Source organism: Eschrichtius robustus, chromosome 2, assembly GCF_028021215.1.
Source record: "Eschrichtius robustus isolate mEscRob2 chromosome 2, mEscRob2.pri, whole genome shotgun sequence".
NCBI classification, from domain to species: domain Eukaryota; kingdom Metazoa; phylum Chordata; class Mammalia; order Artiodactyla; family Eschrichtiidae; genus Eschrichtius; species Eschrichtius robustus.
The window spans coordinates 16504098-16527545 of record NC_090825.1 but is presented as its reverse complement, the minus strand read 5'-3'; the positions used below and the strand labels follow the sequence as shown (position 1 = coordinate 16527545).

Sequence of the window (23448 nt, the reverse complement as noted above, 5' to 3'; positions counted from 1 at the left end):
GTATTTTTTACAAAGAAATTTTCAAAACAAGAAAAAGAGCAAAGAAATCTTTTTTAAAAAAGCAAACAGAAGGCATTCTCTAGACTTCTTTGGATTCCCAGTTTTATAAATTAAGAATGAATTGGAAACAAAATCCAGTCAAAGGCCCAAGTTACAAGCAATACATTTGGAGTGAATATGACAATATTTTTCTTTGAGAATGGTGCTTACTCAGAGCCCTTTGAAGGAATGACTATACTTATAAGCTATAAATGGCTGATCATTGAATCTTGGGTGATTTCACATAAGTCAGCATAAGAAAAGTCTTAAATGATACACAGTTACTAAATCATAAACTCAAAGAATTAACTGAACATGCTTAAAGATAATCCAATAAAAATTTTTATTCATAAATGAGAGATGTGAAGCTCAGAGAATAAAATGCTCATAAACTGATATTTTCTACAGAATGAGCATTTGAGGTCATGTCTCTTAACTCAGTACAGTGTCATTAATTCTACTACAGAAGAGGGAGTAGTTACAAAAGCAAGAGGACTAGTATCTGGTAGCAGCATTGAATCACTACAATTAGGTACTGCAACGGGGAGAGAGGTCTGCGTTACACATTAGTGCAGGTAACACATTATTCAGAAAGAACTTTGTGTTTAGAGTATTATGGGAGTAATGCTTTTTATAAGAGAATGTTTTCGTTTTCAAACAGCAAAAGCCAACTTTGGCCAAGGAAAGCAACAAATCAATTTATTGGAAGAATATTATGTAGCCGTCACAATTGGTGAGAGGCCTTAAAAATCAGGTTTGGCAAGAAGTAGGAACAAACAGAAGTTAGGCAGTAAGAAACAATGTCAGGTACTCACCACTGAAACTGCACGTCCAAAGTGACCCTTAATTCATGCAGCTGCCACTGAACTCTGTCCATCATGGCTGCTGAGCTCACCAGGGCTACATCTGGGTCTTAAGACCTTTACTGCTGCTGTGAAAAATAATGTCTCATCTTTGCCTACATCCATCCATCATCTGCTCCAGGGTATGGGAGCCTGTAATTAATATGCATATGTCATTGGTGCAAGTTCTAACTAAAAGGTTAGAAGAAAGAAGTATCTGGTCCCTAGGTGTTATGCTTATGTCTCTGTTTATCAGAATTCATATATTGGAGTGTTCCGGGAAAGCAGGAAGGGTGTTTGAAGGCTGCATGCTGCTTAGTTTAAAAAAAAAAAAGGAAAATGGCTGTAACATATTTTTATTATGTTATTCTCAACCAGTGGTTTATTTTATTATTATTTGCATTTTAATTCTAACCTATACAGGGATGGATTTCTTGATATAGAGTAGACGATTTTCACATTTGGATTTCTGTCCTCTCATTATGTAGTATATCAAATTGCTTTCAAAAGTACAGTAGTGATGTTTACATTTGCTTTTTTGTTCCACGGAGCCTTACTTACCACTTCTCATAATTGTCATAATAGAGATTCATAAACATATAATACATAGGTAGATTAAAATGTATTTATGTATTTTGGGGATGCCATTCAAGATCATTTTTGCATAGAAAACACTCATTCTACATATCTGTAATGCATTACAAAAGACACTTTCTTCACCTTCTACTCATGAATTATGCTTTGTTAAATAACTTGGCATAAAAGGCAAAGATGTTAATTTCATTTAAAAATCACACCAAATGGTGTAAAAGTATTAAGAAAACAACACCTTTTATTTATTAATCAAGTTGATTTCTAGAAGAAAGGCTAGTTAAAGTCTCTTTTTTGAGATCTGTGACTTGAAAATTAAGAAACTTTTGATAAATTAAAAATAAAACTTTAAAAGTATCCAGATAATTTATTCGGTGAACTGAAGCAAATATTAAAATCAATTATTCATCACAAATGAGAAAATTGAGACTCAAAATTAGATGTTTCACATAAGTGCATATTGTAAATAAATTGTCAAAAAAAAGAGAAAGCCTCTGTTTTCTGACTTTCCTTCCATTGCTGTTACAATGTTGGAGCTAAAATGGTATTGCTCTTTTTTAATATGTTAGAAAAGTTTTTGAGTCATTTTAATTTAAATCAATGAAAAATGTATCTTTGCCCTTAAAAAATATTATACATTTTAATTTATATTTGCCAGCTGACTAAAATAAAATCCCAGTTCAAATCCAGTATAATTCTTACACAATTGGTGAGGTAAGTATTATTATTAACCCTAATTTATAGGGAGAGATACTGATAGAGAAAACCACCTTGCTCTGGGTCTTGTGATTTTTTTTTTCCATCCCCTACTTAGTTTTCTCAATTGAATAGAAGAATTATACTGTGACTGATTATTTATATTCAGTTTTTTAAATCATTTATATTTTCATGTCAACCACCTTGCAATTCATTTAGGTCTACATTTCCATTTGTGCTGATTTGCAAGGGTGAATTTTATGGAGTGAGAAAGTGATTCATCTAATTTTTTTTACTAGATGGGATAGCTATAATCTTGAGTCATTATACTTTTTTCTAAACACATGTTGAAACATGCATATATAAAAATACAGCAAAACATGCTACACAGTTTTATGTGCTTTCAATAAGCTAATAATCTTAGTCAAGCTTTTCTCTCCCAAATCCTGTCTTTTGTCTTCCAGAAATGTTTCTCAAGTTTTACTTCATTGCCCAGTTGTACTAAAACCTAAGTCCAAGTCCTCAGCATTCCTTATTTGAAAATCGAAATATTTTCCCCTCTGTTCTTTTTGCCACCATCCTTTTCTTCCTTATACCTCTCTTGGCATAGCCGCTAGAATTTTGTGTAGTGTCATTCCCAAGCTTGAATCACTGTCTTGCCTGGAGGTAAAGACCACATCCTAGAGCATCATCTGAAGGCCTATTAAAACCCATGCAAGCTCTGATTCAGTTGTTAATATTACTCATGTTCAATTGTGCCAATCTTATCCCCAAGCGTGGAGTAACTTTCAGTGACATACATTTTTTTCAGCCATCTTCTTTCTTCTATTTTACTTACTAAACAATTTCAGTACATACTTGATTGCTGTGATAGTTTGTGAAAACTTTTCAACCCTAGGGAGTATTTTGTTGAGATTGTGTGAGTCATATGTAGTAGAAAATTGATGTACAGAATGTGCAGTAAGTTGTATCACATCTAACAAAAGCAAAATGAACACAAAAACAAATATAAAATTTGCACTTAGAGTGGAGTCCCTAATAGATCAGGTAGTGTAAGAGATCATACTAACTCAGGTCTGGGCACATACTCATGGTCAATTTTTGAGCATTTTAACACTCCCTAGGGCTTCATTTTTGTTGTTTCTATGTATACTTTGAAACGATATATATATAATATATATTGATATATATGTTCAATTATATACATACATATATAATTGAGAATTAAAAATACAAATATGTATGTCCCTGTAAAACTGCAGCATGCAGGCTTATGCCTGGCTATGTGTATGTATGCTTGTGTTTATTTCCAAAAGAACTTGCATGTGTTCTTTTCCTATCATCATCACCCTGCAAAACAGTATAATTTGCATTCATAGCAAATACTTAAAACTGCCATGTTTTGTAATGTATATAATTTTCTCTCTTTCGATTAGGTAGGAAATGGTTGCCCCTGTTCACCAACTGTGAAGACCTAGGATCACACAACTACAGCTTTGATTCTCCAAGTGTTTCAGGATGTAAATGTAGTCTGACCTTTCCCTGCTGGACAGTTAAATCATGGACATGCTAAACAATTTAATTTGGACTGTCCTTCCAAAAGATGCTTTGGCTTCTCTCTCGAATGCTCACTAAGCATTTGTAGCTGACAAGGAAAAGGAAGAAAACTGTGAACTGGAAAGTTATCTTACAATGAAAATTACGAGCACATCTTGCATCTGTCCAGTCCTCGTGTGTCTCTGTTTTGTGCAGAGGTGTTATGGAACTGCTCAACACAGCTCCATCAAGGGGACCAGAAACCAAACCAAACACATCGAAGGTGAAACTGAAGTCCACCACCGTCCCAAAAGGGGATGGGTTTGGAATCAGTTCTTTGTTTTAGAAGAACATATGGGACCAGATCCACAATATGTTGGAAAAGTAAGTTTTTCTTTATTGGTTTGTTTTTTCCTCTCCTGGGAAATTGGGAGGTGGGATGAGGGTGGAGTGGCAGTTGGATTTGAAGAGACATGGCACTTTAAGTGAATTATGTTATAGAATGCTATTTCTTATTCTAAACATTTTAAAATAATAATTATAAAAAATGAACTTCACCAATCATGTCACATCTCCCTAAACATCGGTCCATACAGACTAGACTGAATGTTCTTTACCAGCATATTACTCTTTCTGTTCTCTCATGTAAAATGGAGACACTTAATTAAACACACAATTCAGTTATTTCGTCTTTATTACCATGAAGATATATTAGAATTCACAGTGTCATTTATTGGTATGTTGATACTTACAGTTTTTTTAATCTATTGCTATTGCACATGAGGCTAAAAAGAAGACACTATATACGGCATCTAATATATTTCTGCTAACTGTTACAGAGACGGTATTTGAATTTATGTCAGCCTTTAAAGACACATGGATATTTTTCCAATCCCCCAAATTAATTTCCATACAAATATCGATATATTTAAATATAGATTAAATATAAACTGGGTGTACAGGTTTTGTTAAAATCCCAAAAGAATGAAGTTGACAAAATGACCAGTAACTTCAGACCAACTTCCCTTTCTCTCAGAAATGCAGACAAGACAATTTAATGGCTTGTCATACCCTTTAGGAAATTGTGCGCTCAGTAATAAGGGACAGTTTAAGCATGTGTCAAGGCTCCAGGGTAAAGAATAGAGTGAGAAGTAAGAGACCTTCTAATAGATTACTGATTGTTGGAAGCAGGCACACTTAGGTTTGTTCAGTACCTATGGGAGAAGCAGCAATCACAGCAGTAGAATCTTTATGACTGCAGGCTCAGTGACTTCTGCCTCCCTGCTTGACTATTTATTTTCACTTTAACACTGTTAGTACTAAAAAAAAAAAAAAAAAATAGTACTCCATCCAAGCCACAGTGCTTCCCTATTGTGTAGGCAGTACAGGAGCACAAGCCATCTGTTCTGCCCCTCTTCCAACACGGACTGGGTGGCAGCTATATTTTCCATACAAGGCAGGAGCTACGGAGTCAGAATGTGAAACACAAAAAAGATCTGGAACAATTCTATCATTTTCTTATGTGCATATTAAAACAAGAAGGAAAACCCCTCATATTCATCCTATGCTTTTTTCCTACAGACTGTTCCATGAAGTAAATGTAGATAAATGTACTAAAGTAAAAACATAATATATTGAATTACTATAAAGTTATTTTTGTTATGAACTTCAAAATCCTTTTTCTATAATCCTCTCAATCCTTGAAAAGGAGGGGAAAAAAAAAGGAACAGAAAAATGTTTCCTTTGTAGAGTACCAAAAGGAAAAATTATGTATTATTAAGAAAAATTTTATACATATTTATTGTCACTTTAACTAAAAAACGGAAACAAAAGTTGCTAGAAAAGGTTAGGGAAAGATCAGATAGCTTCTCATTTTTTGGTGGGTCACCTAGTTTGAGTGAAAAATGAAAGCTCAATCAGTAGATTAGTTGCAAACAGTCTTTCTGGGCTTGGGTGCCAATGAACATATGGTTGAGAGCTTGTTAGCCATCAGGAGGTGGTGAGGGCTGTGAATCTGTTCCTTTGTGGAGGTTCTGCGGAAATCGGTATCCATTCTGTTGTAGTATTAACAGACAAATTGAAAGGGTCACACCCAAAGGTGTGGCCCCCCTACTCCCTATCTGACCTGGGGCCCCTCACTCATTCATAATCTTTCTACTCAATATTCATCTGCCTTTATAAGCAATTCTAACTTGATTGTGTGGATTCATTCCCCTCATCCATAACCCCCTACATACGTACAAACACATGTACATACATACATACATATACACCTACATACATATATATGTACATACACAACTGTGACAGTTCAAAAAAACCTGCAAAATTCAACAATCCATATGTACTTATAATAACCTCCTGTTCCATTATTTTTATTAGAGAAGAGAATTTATATTTCACACTTATAAATACATTCATAATGAATGAGAGCCATATATTTTCAAAGTGTTCCTGAATAGAAGATACAATCATTACAGTTACTATAAGCATGAGACGGGAGTACCTCCAAAGAGCTGAAAATTATATCCTTTACTCCCTTCTGTCACTGAAATTCCAGCAGGAATTTTGTCAACAGAAACAAAATAATAATCATATAATACAAAATAATAATCATACAATACAAAATAATAATCATACAATAATCCAATGCAATATTTGTTATTAAAATAATATATTTTCTACATGAATTATATAAGTTTGTTTCCAGTCATCCTTGAGCTCTGGATAGTAATTTTGTGTATCTATAGTTATATTTCACATTATAAAACAACATCTGAAACTTTTGATAAGAGCTCAAGCCAAACTGTTTTGATACTTACCAGTTTCTTTTATATTTTTTATAATAATTTTCTTTGACTTTTCTTAGTGATTGGGTTTATTATGAGGGAATTCATTTTGTTGACATTGGTCAATATGCATTATTCACTACTAAGAGATTTTTTTTTTTTTTAATGAGGCTAAGGCCACGAACATACGGCAGTTTTAATGGTACATAGTATAACTATATATACATGTATAATACATACACCATCTCACCATTAAAATATATATATAATTATACATATATACAGATAAATATAATTGACAATCCATAATTTTTTTTCAGAGTGTAATGGCCATGAGAAATCAAATACCAAAACTAGTGTATGAATATATCTCACGGATTTAACCTCATGGACTTATTAAAGATCTTTTTAAATACTTGAAAGATTAGAGTAAGGAAGCTATAAGTAGTAAGCAAGTCCTTTCTTCTTGGAAAGAAAGGACTTTTGTTTGCAAGTAAGTCCTCTCTTCTTGGAAAAAATTACGGTAATGTCATTATAGTTTTACAACAAAAATGTTCTCTCTTTTCCAAAAATTATGTAAAAACTAATATAGACCATTTAATCTGTTTTTATTTTCAAAATTGAACAGAGCTGAATGAATTCCATTATAACTAAGAACATAATTTTGTATAAAATATCACACACATCCTAAAGTGCAGGCCATGTATCACACCTAGCATTAGAGTAGACTCATTGCCTTCATGAGATAGTAATGATTAGTGAGTATAGAGCTGAGTTTGAGTTAAGGCTTCTCTGCTTATTATCTGTATTACAACTGGCAAGTGTCTTAATTCCCTGCATTTCTGTTTCCTTACACGTAATGCTGAGAAATACTGTTTGACATTTCTGTTACTAACTCAAGTGTGTTATAAAGTTTGGTTTATAGTTTAGATTATGGGTTAGTTAAACCATAGCCTGTGTGCAAATTCATCTAGTTGCATGTGCTGGTATTGCTTGCATACTAAAAAAAAAAAAAAAAAAAAAAAAAATTAACTATTGAAAAAATTTAAGCAATAATATTTTGTGATACATGGAAATGAAATGAAATCCAAACTCAGTTTCTGTAAATAATGTTTTGGAATACAGCCAGACTTACATTTACATATTGTATATGGCTGTTTTCAATCTACTATGGTAGAATTAGGTAGTGGCAAGAGAAATTACAGTCCACAAAGTCTAAAATATTTACTAATGAACATTTCCAGAAAATATTTGGAACCCCTCTTTGAGATATCTGCCTCACCTAGTAGACTGTGAATGCTTTGAAAGCAGGTTCTGGGACTACTTCATCTTCATTTGCACAGAATCTACCTCAGTGCCTATTGTAATGATCAAATGTGGTAATTCACTGGAAAGGGCTCCATAAACTATAGCCTTTTGTAGTCATGTTAAGGGTTGTGATAATTATTTGAAATTATTGAGACAAGAATCTCTGTGTATAAACTCTCTGTTTATTCATCTTTGTTTATCAACTTGGCGTTTTTGTTTTTATTGTTTTGTTGCATTACATGCAGTAGTGTAATGAATGTCCTGTTACACACATCATTTAGCGTACATATAGGTGTATCTGTGGGAGGGATTTCCAGAGTGGGATTCTCATTTAAAAATAAATAAATCTTTAATTCTGGTAGATGTCCTCCTCCATAGGTGGTGGTGAATTTTGCACCTCTTTGATGTATGAGAATAAATATTTCTCTACAGCAGTGCCAACAGATAGGATTGTAAAACTTGGAATTTTACAGATATCATAGGTGAAAAATTGCATCTCTGTGTACTTTCAATTTACATTTCTCTTATTGTGAGTAAAATTGATCACCTTTTCATAGTTGAAGGGATATGAATATTCCTTTTTTACTAACTGACGCTTCAGGCCCTTTTGTTAGTCTTTTTAACTTATACTTTTGATATTTACGTAATAGATGAAATAATTCTTTGCCAGTGATGTTACCAATAATTTTTTCACAGTTGCCGTTTGCCTTTTGACTTTGTTTATAATTTTTGCTTTATAGAAAGGTATTATTTTACTTTGATCATTCTTAGCATTCCTTTGACTGAAACTACATTTTTATTTGGTTTGGATTCCTCTGAAATTTGAGGATTTTGGTGTTCAGAATTAGTGACAGTAGATTAAAAATGCATCCTTAAGGTATTAATATCTACAGTTTATTACATATACTAGAAAATATTACTTAATGAATAAAAAAGATGGTGTAAAAGTGGAATTGCTTACTTTCGAGATCAGAAATTATAATTTAAAATACACATGATTTCTTATTTTTGGACACTAGCTACTGGCTGTATTGCATATATGTTTCATATTTACCAGTAGAATATATCCTAGTGTGCAGGTTGTAACTGCAAAGTGTATTGACTCTTACTGGTACATGCTAGGAATATTTAAATATGTGTAACTATGAGAACTTAACTAAGGACATACATTGGAAATAATGTCTTTTAACACACAAGTGCTGGACATGAGCTTCATATATATCAAGTGATAATTGCTTGCAATTAGCTAGGTGTTCTGCTCCATAAATACATATTATTCTCATTTTAAAAACATTGAGGATGACTTCTTTAACCAAGAATTCTTGTATGAGAAATAAAGGAAACTCTGTGTTTACTTCGGTATATCTTTAAGTAGATATTATCCACATGGCATTATTTAGTAATTAAAGAGAATAGAATAAAAAAATCATAAACAAGAGGTAAGACCCCAAAAACTGTGTTCCTACTTAGTAGCATGTTTTAGGCTAAGGTACCTAATCTATTAACAATGTTACATTAGGGTTTGGGCTATATTGACATTAAATATACATTTGACAATAAAAATTAATAAGAACTTAGATTTTTTTTCAGGATAAACAAATGAATTATAGTCTCTGTCTTCACTTCCCTTCATTTATGGTGTATATTCTTATAACTGTTAGAATTTTTTCTAGATATAAACTGTAACATGGAGAAGATATTGCTTACATCTATGAAGAATTTAGTTACTAAAATTCTACCTCTCACTCTCCTCTTTACCCATGTCCTACATGCGTGAGTAGCTGAGTGTAGACTCTAGGCAATTATTCCCAATTTGCTTTATTAAAACAACAACAACAACAAGCATATAGAGGGTAAGAAAGGAATTCTAGCAGTACACAGGAACTAAGAAACCATCTTGCCAAATTCCTCAAGTAATAGAAGGCAATGATGCTCGAAACAGTTAAGTGATCTCTTCATGGGAAGGGGGATTAGTTATGACAGTGCCAAAGAACAAATTGTGAGATATCTGATTCTTTAATGAAAGTCAGTTTCTAGTATATAGTGCATGAAATTCCCCTCTCATCATCACTGTTATTGCCATTAGTTTATATTTTTTTCTTTCTTTAAAAGAGCACCTTCAAATCTCTTTTAAGATGAAGTACTGTAGATTCAAATTAAATAAATGATTTTGAGGTTGAAGAGAGAATAAATCATGTATGAAGGAATGGGAAGGCTCAGGCTTTTCAGAAAAAGAAAAGATAGCTTTAATGTCATCATGAACTCTGAATTAAAAATTAAACACACAGCAAGAAAAGGTCCCAATTGTCATCTGATATTGTAAAGACAATAATTTTATGAATATTTTTACCATAACTTGTTTGAAATGGAAAACGTCCTGTATCAAAACATGACATTTGAATTTTACGCAAGTGACAATGTGATGACATGATGTCATGTGAAATTAATCCATGGCATACAGTTCCATTATGGATATAGAAATTTCTCAATAGTTATCATGGAAATTTAACTCTTTAGATCTAGTCCTAAAAGAAATTGGGTGCATAAAAGAGAAATTTGATTTTGCATATACTTCATTTAATTTGTAGTGATATAGAACTTGTTTTTTTTTACGAAATCCGATTTCACTAAGTTTAATTTTACTTTTAGAGAAGAGTGACATTCTATCTGAACTGTTTAAAAATGTTGAAATTAATAGCATTAACACTCATTATATATAGTGTTTCTCAATGCTACGCCAGAAAATTTTTAAGCGTCATCAATACAAAGCAATACCTATTATGGGCACAATGTATGCACTTATTCACCTCGTGAACTTTTTATCACTATGCAAATGCACCCACCTGTGTCTGTGTGTGTATGTGGGCTTGAGTGTTATCCATGGTGCTAAGCCAGAGGTGACTTTAACCCCTGGGGGTGTTTGGCAATGTCTGGACGCATTTTTCGCCCCGGATAAATTGTCTGTTCGTTTCATTTGGCATAATCACTATGGTTACGGCTCCTTAAAGGGTTCAGGAAAATGTCATAATGTGTTTTCAAATCAGAATAAAATATGAACATGAATATAGCTGTCTATATTAGTCTTTATATAAATGCAACTGCAAATAGAATTTATCATTTTAATTGAAAAAAAAAAAAAAAAGGCCCGCAAAGGCAAAAGGGCCAAGGGTCCCTGAAAGTTGTAATGTGGACCTGATTTTTGGTTGCAACAAGCAGGGATGTGGTGCTACTGGCATTTAGTTAGTAGAGGCCAGGAATGCTGCCACACATTCTGTAACACACAGGACAGCCCCCACCAACGAAGAATTATCCAGTGCAAAGTGGCAATAGTGCCAGCCTGGATCCGACATTGACACCCATAGAACACGTTTTTCTTGATCAAAATGTTTTTGAGTATATTGTCCATACTATTACATCACTATAATGACATTTTACATGTGTCATTTATAATAACACATACGAATGACTTTTAAACTTAAGTTTTTTAATGCAATCTGATGATTTATTTTTCTAAGCAATGAGTTTATTCCATTGTTTATTTTGATTTCTAATATGCTTGGACTTATTACTACCAATTTATTTTGTATTTTATGGGCACTATGTTTTCTGTTAGTTGTTTTGGTTTTTTTCTCCTTTTATTCTACTATAATAACTTCTCTTGGGATTTTTCTCTGCTGGTTTGAAAGTTTTATGTTGTATGTTTTTGATATTTGTGCTCGCTCTTAATTTTTTTGTGCATTCTTGACTTCACGTCAAAACTTAGTGTCTCTATCAACCTCCTATACAATGACGTAGAATGACCACATTTTGATTACATTATTGTGTTTTCTACTTTTTACATGCCTACTAGCCAAACTGTTTTTAAGCCACCCAATCACTCATTCTTCTTCTTATTGTTATTGTTGTTAGTATTAATGTATAAAGTATATACTTATTTATATGTTTAACATGTTTTACAACTTTTTTACTCGCCTTTGCTTCTATATCAAACTTCTTGGGTTCAGTTTACTTCTTGCTGAAACATGAGCCGACTTCTTTTTAACAGGTACTTTAGAAAGCTTAAATTTGATACCAGTACAGTTACCCTAAACAATATGAATATCTTAGGATGTTTAAACACTAATCACTTTCTCCTTTTTCATATTATATTTGTCTAGCATCTTCTTTTCTCATTTTTTAAAAGACATTTCCAGATTTCTTTAATTATTATTAAAGTCATTTAAACATTGTCTTGCTTAGATTTACCCAACTTTACCAGTATCTTTGTTTGTTACTGGGTCTACCACTGTTCTTTCTCCTGGTTTGATTTACTTATTGCCTATATATGGCCTTTACTTATTTATTTATTTTTCTATTTAGCCTGAAAGCAGTAAAAGCTTCCTTTCTTTCTTTATTTGAAGGATTGTTTCTTGTGTATAGGATTCTAGGTTGAGTTTTTTCATTATCATTTTATTGAAGATATATTTTATATTGGACCCTATGTTTGCTAATGAGAAATCTGCTGAAATTCCATTTTAAATTTCATCCCTTTCTCTTAGGTTGATTTCAGGATTATCTCTATGTCTTTTGTTGTCTGTAGACTTACTAATGTGCTTAGGCGCTGAAGTTTTTTTTTTATGAGGAGAGAGGACTCTCTATTTTTACTGGTCTATGTATTAATTAGCCAGAGCTTCCATAGCAAAATACTATAAACTGAGTGGTTAAACAACAGAAATTTATTGTCTCAGTTCTGGAGGCTGGGCGTCAAATCAAGATGTTGGCAAGGTTGGTTGCTTCTGTAGTTTCTGAGGGAAGGATCTTTTCCAAGCCTCTCTCCTTGGCTTGTAGATTGCTGTCTTCATGTTCACATGGTGTTCTCACTATATGGGTATCTGTGTCCAAATTTCCTTTTTTCATTAGGACATCAGTCCTCTATAAAGATCCTATCTCCAAATAAGGTACTGGGGTTAGAATTTCAACATGTGAATTTTGTTGGTACAAAATTCAGTCCATAACAGACTGAAATCAGTATTTTCTGTTTAATTATTAGGATTTTTGTACTTTACAGAAATATAGCATCCCATCTTATTATTTTTTTGAATTTTCTTCTTCCTCATTTATTGTTTCATTCTAAAACTTCTATTTGATATAATTTCTCTCAGATTCATTTCTAGCATTCTAATCCTCTCTTCAACTAAGTTGAAGAGTTAGTATATTCTTTGACTTAAACACAAATATTACCTTGAATATATTTTTAAATTTTTAGTTCTTTCTGGTTCCTTTTCTCCTTTTTATATGCGACCTCTCCTTTCATTTTGACCTCTATTTCTTCTCTTATGACTTTAATTATTGCAAGCCATCTATTTCAAAATCTCGTTCAAATTTTATTATTCTTTTTGTGCTTGATTAATTTGCATATTTCTTTTGTCTATCCACAGTCATGGAGATTTGATCCTGGTATGCCTTTTAAAATTTTATATTCACTTGTCTTCGATAGTGTGTGTTAAGTGGGAATGAGGATTTTGATGGGATTTCTCTAAAATATAGCTTGAGGAATATCCATAGAGAGTCACTTATTTTTTTGTTTCCTGACAACAAATTGGTTTCATAAATCTGAATAAATTTTATTTTTATTTAACATTTTTTTCTTTTTTTCTTTTTGTTAGTTGAAGTATAGTTGATTTACAACATTGTATTATTTTCAGGTTTACAGCAAAGTGATTCAGTTAAATATATATTAATTTTTAATTTTTAACTATTGATTCTTATTCATACATTTAATGAAAACAACAACAAAAGAACACTAGCAATACAAAAATAAATCTTGTATACCTTTCTTCTGGGCTGCAAGTTTGGGTTTCAATTTATCACAGGAAACTTTTTTCTACCAAGAGCTCTTAACAGACCACAAGCTTCCTTGCTATTTTTTTAAGCTAGTGGGTAAATAGTCTAATTTTCATTTCATGGAGATTGTTTTCAAGTAGTCTTGCTTTGTTCAGATATCTCCTTTCTAATTTTATACCTTGAGGGACTGCAAGTCATAGTTTCTAATCTTTAGGAGATGTAAAACCAAATCTTCATGCTCATGGCCTGTATCCAACTTAATTTCCCCCAAAGGCATCTGACTATCTGCCAGTTGCAAATGACTTTCCCGGTAAAAATCTTCTCTTCCTTCCTTTCTCCAGTGAATTACCTTTCTCTGTTTCTATCTCAGTTATAGTGTACTTTAAATTTATAATTGTTTATAGTAAGAGACATCTTTATTAGCTTTGTCTGCCATTTTTATTGTCATATATTACCTCAGGTTTTTCTTTACACAAAAACAAGCTTTGGATTAGGTAATCTTTTTAATATTTCTCTCTATATAAATAATAATATTCTTTTACCATGATTCACTATTTTCATGCAGAAGTAGAAATGAAAATCCAAATACTCCCAAAATGTGAAAGAGTAGAAATATGCATTCCAGAAATCATATTGCACTTCATAACTAATTGTGGACTGATTTACTTCAACATGTATTGGCCCTAAGGAAATGAATAGTTTCAACATAGGTATTAGATTATTCGCAGGAAATGTTTCATTATTTTATTGATTTTTATCCATTGAATATTTGAACATTTAATTGCACCAGACCTCACATAACAAAAGCATTTAGTTTGAAGTTGAGCCTAGACAGTCTTCGAATACATCTAGTTTTTACTTTTTTTGAATTTCATAAAGAAAATACCAGGCATTTGTTACAAGAATCACAGAGTGAAATATAATGAATTTCTTTGCTCTAGGATTATTTATGTTTCCTATATATATATTTTTTAATGTTTTAGCCATCTCTGCTTTTATTTTTTATTATTTATTTATTTATTTATTTGGCTGCGTCAGGTCTTAATTGTGGCATGTGGGATCTTTTGTTGCAGCGTGCAGGCTCTTTGTTGCGGCACACGAGCTTCTCTCTAGTTGTGGCGCACGGGCTCCAAAGTGTGCAGGCTAAGTAGTTGTGGCACGCGGGCTTAGTTGCCCTGCTGCATGTGAGATCTTAGTTCCCTGACCAGGGATCGAACCCACGTACCCTGCATTGGAAGGCGACTTCTTAACCACTGGACCACCAGGGAAGTCCCTGTATATGGTTTATTTGTCAGTATATTTATAGACATTAGAATGGTATATGGTGTGAAATCCTATTCTATACTAAAAAATAAAATAATATAAAATATAAAAAAATTAAAATATACTAACTTAATATAGTCTTCTCTTTGGTTTGCTTTGTTTGGAACCATAGCTTGATTTCAGTTTATTTATTTATTTTTTCAAATTTTTATTGGAGTATAGTTGATTTACAATATTGTGTCAGTTTCAAGTGTACAGCAAAGTGAATCAGTTATACGTATACATATATCCACTCTTTTTTTAGATTCTTTTCCCACATAGGCCATTACGGAGTATTGAGTAGAGTTCCCTGTGCTATACAGTAGGTCCTTATTAGTTATCTGTTTTATATATAGCAGTGTGTATATGTCAATCCCAATCTCCCAATTAATCCCTCCCCCCCTTACCCCTTGGTAACCATAAGTTTGTTTTCTACATCTGTAACTCTATTTCTGTATTGTAGATAAGTTCATTTGTACCCTTTTTGTAGATTCCTCATATAAGCAATATCATATGATATTTGTCAGCTGAGTTTATTTTGACAAAGGTTGAAGACTAGGTCATATTCATTCATTTATAATTTATTGAATACCTCCTCAGTTCTGGTCACTCTACAAGGCATTGTGTATATAGTGGTTAATGAAGCAGGTATCTTGGGAGACACTGACATTAAGCCAACATTCATACAAATATTCAACTATAAACTGTGATGAGGATTTTGAAAGTATGTTGTACTTGAGTGTAGCGTTAAACTTAGATTGGGGTTGAGGGAAGAACTCTCTGAGGAAGAACAGACCAGGATCGAAAAATGAATAGGAGCTAATCACACCAAATTGATGCTATGCTTGTGTATGACGTTTGAGAATGGGGGAGTGTCCATTATGAAGGAGTAACACATATAAAGATCCTGAGATGGGAAGGAGTTTGTGTATTTGAGGGTCAAAGAAAGACCGGGTAACTCCAATTTAGGGAATGAGCAGTAGAGAAGAGAGAGATGAGGCTAGACACAATAGGACATAGATGTTACAGGGTCTCTGGAATAAAGAACTGTGGGCTTCATATTTAGAGAAATGTGAAGACATTGTTGACTTTAAGAAGAAAAGGATGTGGCATCAATATATTTGTTGCTAAGCAATCGCTCTTCTATATAAGCAACAGAATTGCAGGGAAAAAGAATTTCAGGAAAATCAAAGGTAGGTTTCTGTAAAGGAGCTAATATAGCATAAAAAAGGGGGCAATAAAGCATAGTTTGCTTATTTACTTTTCCATAATGATTTAAGGGATACTATATTTATGGACCGTATAACGTATTATCGACCCAGGGCAACACTTGACACAAGTAGCAAGAAGTAGCGGAAGGAACATTGGACAGGTAGCCTTGATTTTTCTACTATGTAATTTTTTGACCTGGGTAAATCCAAACTTTCAGAACAAAGTTTTATTATGCACATTAAAGAAGTGAATGAATGAGATGATTGCAAGAATCCTATTTCACTTTGAAAGTTACTGCTTCAACGTAAATTCAACTGTTAAAAAACTAACAGCATGCCATACACTGTGCTAAATGTGGAGATTACACTAATGAAAAATACAGTCTCAATAATTAATGAAATGAAGGCAAGAAGAGGTGATTTCAGGAACAAATGATAGCATCACAGTACTAGTGGTGCAGTAGAGGTGCTAAACATAGGGGATGATGGTGCAAGGGGAGGAGTAATATACTTGACTTAGCTCCATTTAGGGAAGGCTCCTCAGAAGAGGAAGAATTTGGACTAATATTTTGCCATCAATAGAAAATGGGACAGGTAAAGTATATTGGTTAAGAGAGACCTGCACTGGAATTTTAGGAATGACATATCAAAAGTATATAAGTAGAAATTAAGGATATACAAGTACAGCAGTTGGAGCACAGATCACATGTTGAGAAATGGAAGTGGAGCTGAAGCTAGACAGCATGACAGGCCACCGAGGGCCAGTGCTGGTTGGAGATTCAAAGGAGAATATAGTTTATCTCCAAGTGTTTGGGAATGAATTGAAGGATTTTCAAGTGTGAAGTGACATGAGACATACAGAACAAGTTTGAAGGCAGAGAGGATGCTTTACCATTGCACAAATCTAGACTTGCATCTGGTAATTGCAGAATAATTGGAGAGAGTAAATAGATTAAAACTTTTTTATTTTAGGATGTAGAATTGACAAGACTTTGCATCTGTTGAGAGTGAGAAAGGGGGATGCAGGGCTGTTTGAAGATGTTGGGCAGGCACCTCCTTAAATTGGGGGGCGACAGCTAAAGAATAAAGGAGGAGGATCACGTCTGGGAGTGACGGTGATGGAGCTAGGTTTGGATAGTCTATGTCCCAGGTGCTTCATGGGCATGCAGGTGGGCAGGTATGGAGAGATGCAGAACACTGGAAGAAGGATGCAGGCTAAAGGGTAGAAATGGGAGATACTGGGGTTTAAGTGGTGATTGAAGCCCTGCATCAAAATTTAGGGAAACATACATGGACTTCTGGCTCAGAATGGAATTCTGTGGAACAAAATGTTATAAGGGAAAAGAGAAAACTTGGTCTAAAGTTTGCAAATAAAATTCAAGAGGACTTAGAAACAATGGAACAGAAATGGAATCAGAGTCGATAAATAGGGAGAAAAATCTCAAGAAGGAGCAAGCGATTGACGAAATCTGAAGCATGAGTGAGAATAAAATAGCACTGTATTGTATACTTACAAGATTGCTAAGAGGGTAGAATTTATGCTGTTCTTATCACAAATAATAATAACAACAACAAAAGAGGGCAGGAGGAACCTTTTAGTGGTGATGGATATGTTTGTGGCATAGATTGTGGTGATGGTTTCATGGATGTATACTTATTTTCAAACTCCTCAAGGAGTACGCATGTATAAATATGTATAGTCTTTGGGTTTAATCATACGTCAATAAAGTGGCTTTAAAAAATGAGTAACAGTAAAATATTTAAAAAATGAGAATTGTATTTCCACAGCTAATTTTTTACCCAGGAAGTTATTTTCTCTGAAGAGCCTTATTATTTACAGGAGGCTGGCCCATATTCAAGAAGATCCAGTAGTGATAGAGAAGGAGGCGGTAAATTAACATGAATCCATGTAGTCTTTACTTATTCGTAATAGAGCTATTCATCTTCTTCAGAACATCTAGTTGGTGCCCTCTAGCCATTACCAATCCATAGCATCTAAAAATTTAGGTATTCCTCAAAATGCTACTCATCCTGAACTCTTCTCATCTGCCTTAGTGATTGACATGTCTGTGTTGGTTAGTAATACCCTGCTGGCTGTTGAAGGAAACTATCTGGAACTAGTTTAATATGGGAATTGATTTGCCAGCTTGCATACCTGAAGAGTAGGACAGATTCCAGGCAAAGGCAGAATCAGAGATACAAATGATGCGATTAGGATTCTAGCCAATCCCCTACAGCTGCACACTCAGAAAGTATGTGAAGCCCGAGTCCCAAAATTGGCAGGCAACAGTTCAATCAGTTTCTATGCTTTGTTATAGAAAGGATTTCCTTGCTTGCAGCTAGATAGAGAGTGAGTTGAAGTGCCCAAATATTTTTCAGATCCACATTTTAGGTTCTGTCTTTTAAAGCCTCCCATTTCTAGGTACTACTTTCTCTATGAATCAGAGTCCTATTGTTGAAACAAATCTACATTAGTTAACAAATATATATATATGTGTATATATATATAAAATAAGATAAATTCATTTTATGGAGAAGGCATAATTTCTTTGAGCCTTATTGGACTACTGTTCAAGCACATACTGAATTAATGGCAGTCAACCTGTGCTGAATAACTTAAGTCTGAATTTCTGATTTAACCATGGGGAAAGTTGAATTATCATAATGTGTTTAGACCGGAGCTGTCCAGCAGAACTTTCTGCAATTATAGTCCCGTTTTATATCTTCACTATCCATTATGGTAGCTACTAGCCACCTGTGACTGTTGAACATTTCAGATGTGGCTATTGTAGTTAAGGTTCTGAATGTTTGTTTTACTAATTTAAATTTAAATAGCTACTTGCAATTTATGATTAAAATGTTGGACGATGCAGGTTTAGACCGATTAGATAGGAAACCTAGCCCCATGTGCATAATATACACAAAAGTATGAGTCTGTGAAGGTCACATACAATTATAGGCAGACAGAATGAGATTAAACACTGTGGATCTAAAAGCTTGATTCGAATATGTAAAGAAGGTTATGAAGACTGGGAGGGTCAAGCCTGGCTCTCTTCCCCTTGGTTTCAGGCATCAGGCATTTTTATTGTTCAAATCGTTTGTATCTGTGGAGGTGTGAGTGGGTGTTGCCCTCAAAGGCGTGATTTAGTAAATCATTTTCTCGACTGCAACAGAATGTGACTCAGTAACTTAAGTGTGAAAGTAACTTTCCAGATGATTATTGGCTAGATCACAGAACTGGCAGAAAGGCCAGTGAGTCAGTGTTGAATTAGAGCAGGAACCAAGGGAAGTTGAGTGGCTATAAATGAAGCCAAGTTGATACGCCAGGGACAGTTGAGTCAGAAGATTGCCATTGACACTTCTGTCCTCAATATGCACTGCTACTGTTCGTGATAACACAACTACAAATAATATCAAATCTGTCCTTTGGTCTTTGTGTCACTTGGTCACGTTTCAAAGCTCCAGACAAGAGAGCGTATGTTGCCTCAGCCTAAGTCACGTGTCAGTGGTCTGGCTGCCCAAGTGGGGCAGATGCAGTCTGGCTCCTGAAGTTTACATAACTGAGGCAGAACTGTCTCCTACCAAAGTCTCACAATGGGGTATCAATGCTTGCAAAATAAGATGGGGTTCCATAAAAGATACACTTATACACACATGCACACACACATTTGGCACACTGTGTGGGAAAGCTCATTATATTTGACTTTTGTTTTATTTCATTATTTTATTTTACCTATTGCGTCACCAACATATAGTAAATGTCATTCATTCTATTTGAAAATAAAGAGACTCCGAATAATTATAGATCAGTCTTTCTTTTTTGAATTCACTTCAATGTCCACCAGCTTTGTATATGTATGTTTGTATATATGTATATTTATATATCTGTGTGTGTGTGTGTGTATAAAGCTAAAAGTAATGATTCGTAAACTTGTTCTACAACATCTTGTATGCTCAGTAATTGCTTGTTCAGTTCATTAGCTGCTTTGCATGCATGGGTTCTTTCTATTGTTATATCAAAATTGTAAGAAGTATTAAATATATCTATAGTGTTCAAAGCAATGGAAACTACTTTTAGTTAAAATAGGAGGACATTAAGCAGAAAGGAAATACTATAAGAGAGACATAGATATTTTACTTGAAATTACATTTCCCTCTTAAATATGACCTATGTTATGGTCCCATGCCGTTTTTTTTTTTTTTTCTTCTTCTGGCATTGCCATTGTTATTCTTGTTCTTTGAACCCTGTTATTATTGTTCCATTGAATTAAATTGACCATGGGGAGTTTTTAGTTTTATTACTATTTTTATAAACATTGAGATGAGGAAGGGTAAAATAATATCTAATTACACATTGATTATCGGCACAAATAACACTAAGTAAATATTTATGTTGGGGTGGGTGGAGCGTCAGTGCAGTACAGCTGTGAGGGACTAAAGACTCTCTCTGGAGAGCTCTTAATTTGCCTAGAAGTTATTTCTATTCTGTGCTTTACAGCTGCACTTTCCTTAGTGTCTACAGACACTAAGGAAATGTTAAAATAACAAGAATGAAGGTACAGAAAATCCTACATTTGGGTTAATGTATTAAAAACAAAGCTTTGATCTGGTATATCTTACTAGAAGACAAATATTCATAAGGTAGATACCCACAGTTTTCAACCTTCTTTGAATATTAGAATTAGATGGGAAGTTTTTAAAAATCCTCAAGCCCAGGGTGAACATCCGATCAATTAAGTCAGAAAATCTGAAAATAGAACCCTGACATCAGTATTTTTCAAGCTACCAAAATGATCCTAAATTATATTTCAGAACTACTGGTCTTTAGGTTCGTTTTACTAATGATACATGAGGATACCTTGAATAAAGTGACAAGAATCTTTAATTGTGTTGTAAATTGCTACTTTGTTTTAGAAATTGACATCTATAAATGAATGCTTAATGTAACATATATGTGCTTACTCTCATGGTCTTGAATAATTCCTCTTTTAAAAAGAGGAATTAAATGAGCCCAAGTATTTTTTTCTCTACATATATGTCTTCATAACACCTTTATTATTTTAATATGCTTATTTTTATTTGTACTGATATATAATACATGTACATAGGGAAAAAAGGCAAATGGTACAAAAAGTTATCACAAAATTGATATTCCTCTTTTTCCCTTCCATTCCCTTCTCACAGCTTTTCTTACAGATAAAAAGCAATCTGTAATATTTTAGTTCTTTTATTTTAACATGGCTAGACTTTGTCTTGATTTCCTGCTATAGTATCAATATATGAGGATCTACTACTATAATATTCCTACCTCTTTTCCCATTTCTTCCATGTCATCTATCATTAATTATATAGTTCTTCCCTTGGTTGTCTTTTTACTTAAAATATGTAAAATACCGACATGTTTATTCCTACTCTTGTTAACTATAGATAGGCTATATTTACTTCACACCTTTTAGAATGGAGATACAGAAAACCCTACCATTGTACAGAAGACCTTGAGATAGATGATGAGAAAGACCTTGAGACAGATGATGAGAGTTTGAGCTAATTTCATCACCATCTCCTTTTGTTAGTTGTCTCAGACATCTTAAGTTTTTCTTAAAATTTTTTTACATTTAATTTTTCCAAGAATGTGCACTTTTGTTCAGAGAGGTTAATGGCTGGCCGTTGACTGTTCTGCTTGGAGACATCAAGTACTTTTCTATAATTTTTCCATTTACCTTTATGTTTTAGAACTCCATCTCACCCCTACCCTCCATTATACTTAGCATTTTTGACTCCTAAGCTTTTCAGGCAATATGCAGGACAAGGCAAAATCCTGCATGGCAGGGCTCTCCCACAGGTGTTTAAGGATATAGTTTCCTTTGTCTTTCAATATTAGTCATCATCGTTTCATTTATAATTTATCTTTGAGGAACTTACTAAAATGTCTTTTGTGTTGCGAGCAAAACTTACCATCTTTAATTTGCAAAGTATTTATATATTTTAAATACTTCTTATAGTTTAATGAGACTTCAAGAAGAAGAAATAAAATGGTTTTTTTCTCAATCCCTCAGCTTGAGCAGAAAGACCTCAGGAAACCTCACATGAAGCAAAATATGTATTGTCTGTGCTTTAATGTTCCTTGAAAATGATAGGTGGTTTGCAAACTTTACATGTGCTAAATATTGGAGCTATACAAATGTGTGAAAGATACATATATCAGCATTGCTATCGAAGCCAACTAAATAGTCACCAATTTTAACTGATTGACTTCATTGATTTCCGTTGTGTTAGATCTTAGACAAGAGGGGAAAAAAAATCCCCTGGGACAGTAATGTAGCAGTGAAGGTATTATCATGCATTTTCACATCAGCAAATAATTGTGTTTACATACACTATGTAATAACTCTATATTCTACTCCCCTTTTCCGTAACTTTTAATGATAGTTTATCATTTAATGTATGCTTTATAGCGTATTTATCTGAACATCCAAATTACAGAATTTAATTAACATCTGTACTTAAAGAATTAGCAGAAATAGAGCTATCAAAGACCCTAAGATTTATCTATTAGTTTTGGAATGAGTAGAAATTGATTCTTAACATCTGATACAGTTTACACTTAAAATTCTGAGAAAAGCATGGAGACAAATTTGATGATCTTTAGAGATTTCTTCTAGACTTGCATAAGACTTAAGATGAAGAATTATTCATGGTAGTAAGTAGAGACTTTGTTCATGCTGCCTGCTCCCACCCCAATTACACAATAAAGATGCTTATCCATTAAGAGTATTGCCAAAGTTCTGGAAACTCATCAGGATTATTTGGGGTTTTTTCCAACTAAGTATACCTATTTTAAAATTAAAGAGATAATTATAGGTCCACATGCACTTGTAAGAAATAATACAGAGAGATATCTCTTGAAAATTCTGTCTGCCCACTTCCTCTTAATGGTAATATTTTGCAAAACTAGAGCATATTGTCACAGCCAGGATACTGACATTGATACAATTCATCAATTTCATTCAGATTTCCCAAGCTCTCCTTATACTGTTGTGTGTGTGTGTGTGTGTAAGTTTTATAAAAATGTTAGTCTGCGTAGCTTCACGTATCCCCACCAGCACAGTTCCGCTACTGAACACTTGCAACACCTCATGATCCCTCATGTTGCCTTTTGTAACCACACCAATTTTACTCCTGCTACCACCTCATCTCCCTCACTCCCCAACTATGTTTAACCCCTGACAAACAGTAAAAATTAGCTTCTTTCTTCTCTACAATTTTGCCATTTAAAACATGTTATAGAACTAGAAATAGAAATATACAACA

General features: G+C 33.6%; 1 protein-coding gene across 1 annotated transcript in view; it reads left to right on the top strand.

Annotated features, from left to right (window-relative positions):
• The first annotated feature begins 3860 nt into the window (after positions 1–3860).
• Positions 3861–23448, top strand: part of CDH18 (cadherin 18) — a 318315-nt gene continuing 298727 nt past the window's right edge. Inside the window, exon 1 of the mRNA XM_068532070.1 lies at positions 3861–4088. Within this exon, the coding sequence (XP_068388171.1) occupies positions 3861–4088 (228 nt within the window). The remainder of the gene's footprint in view (positions 4089–23448) is intronic.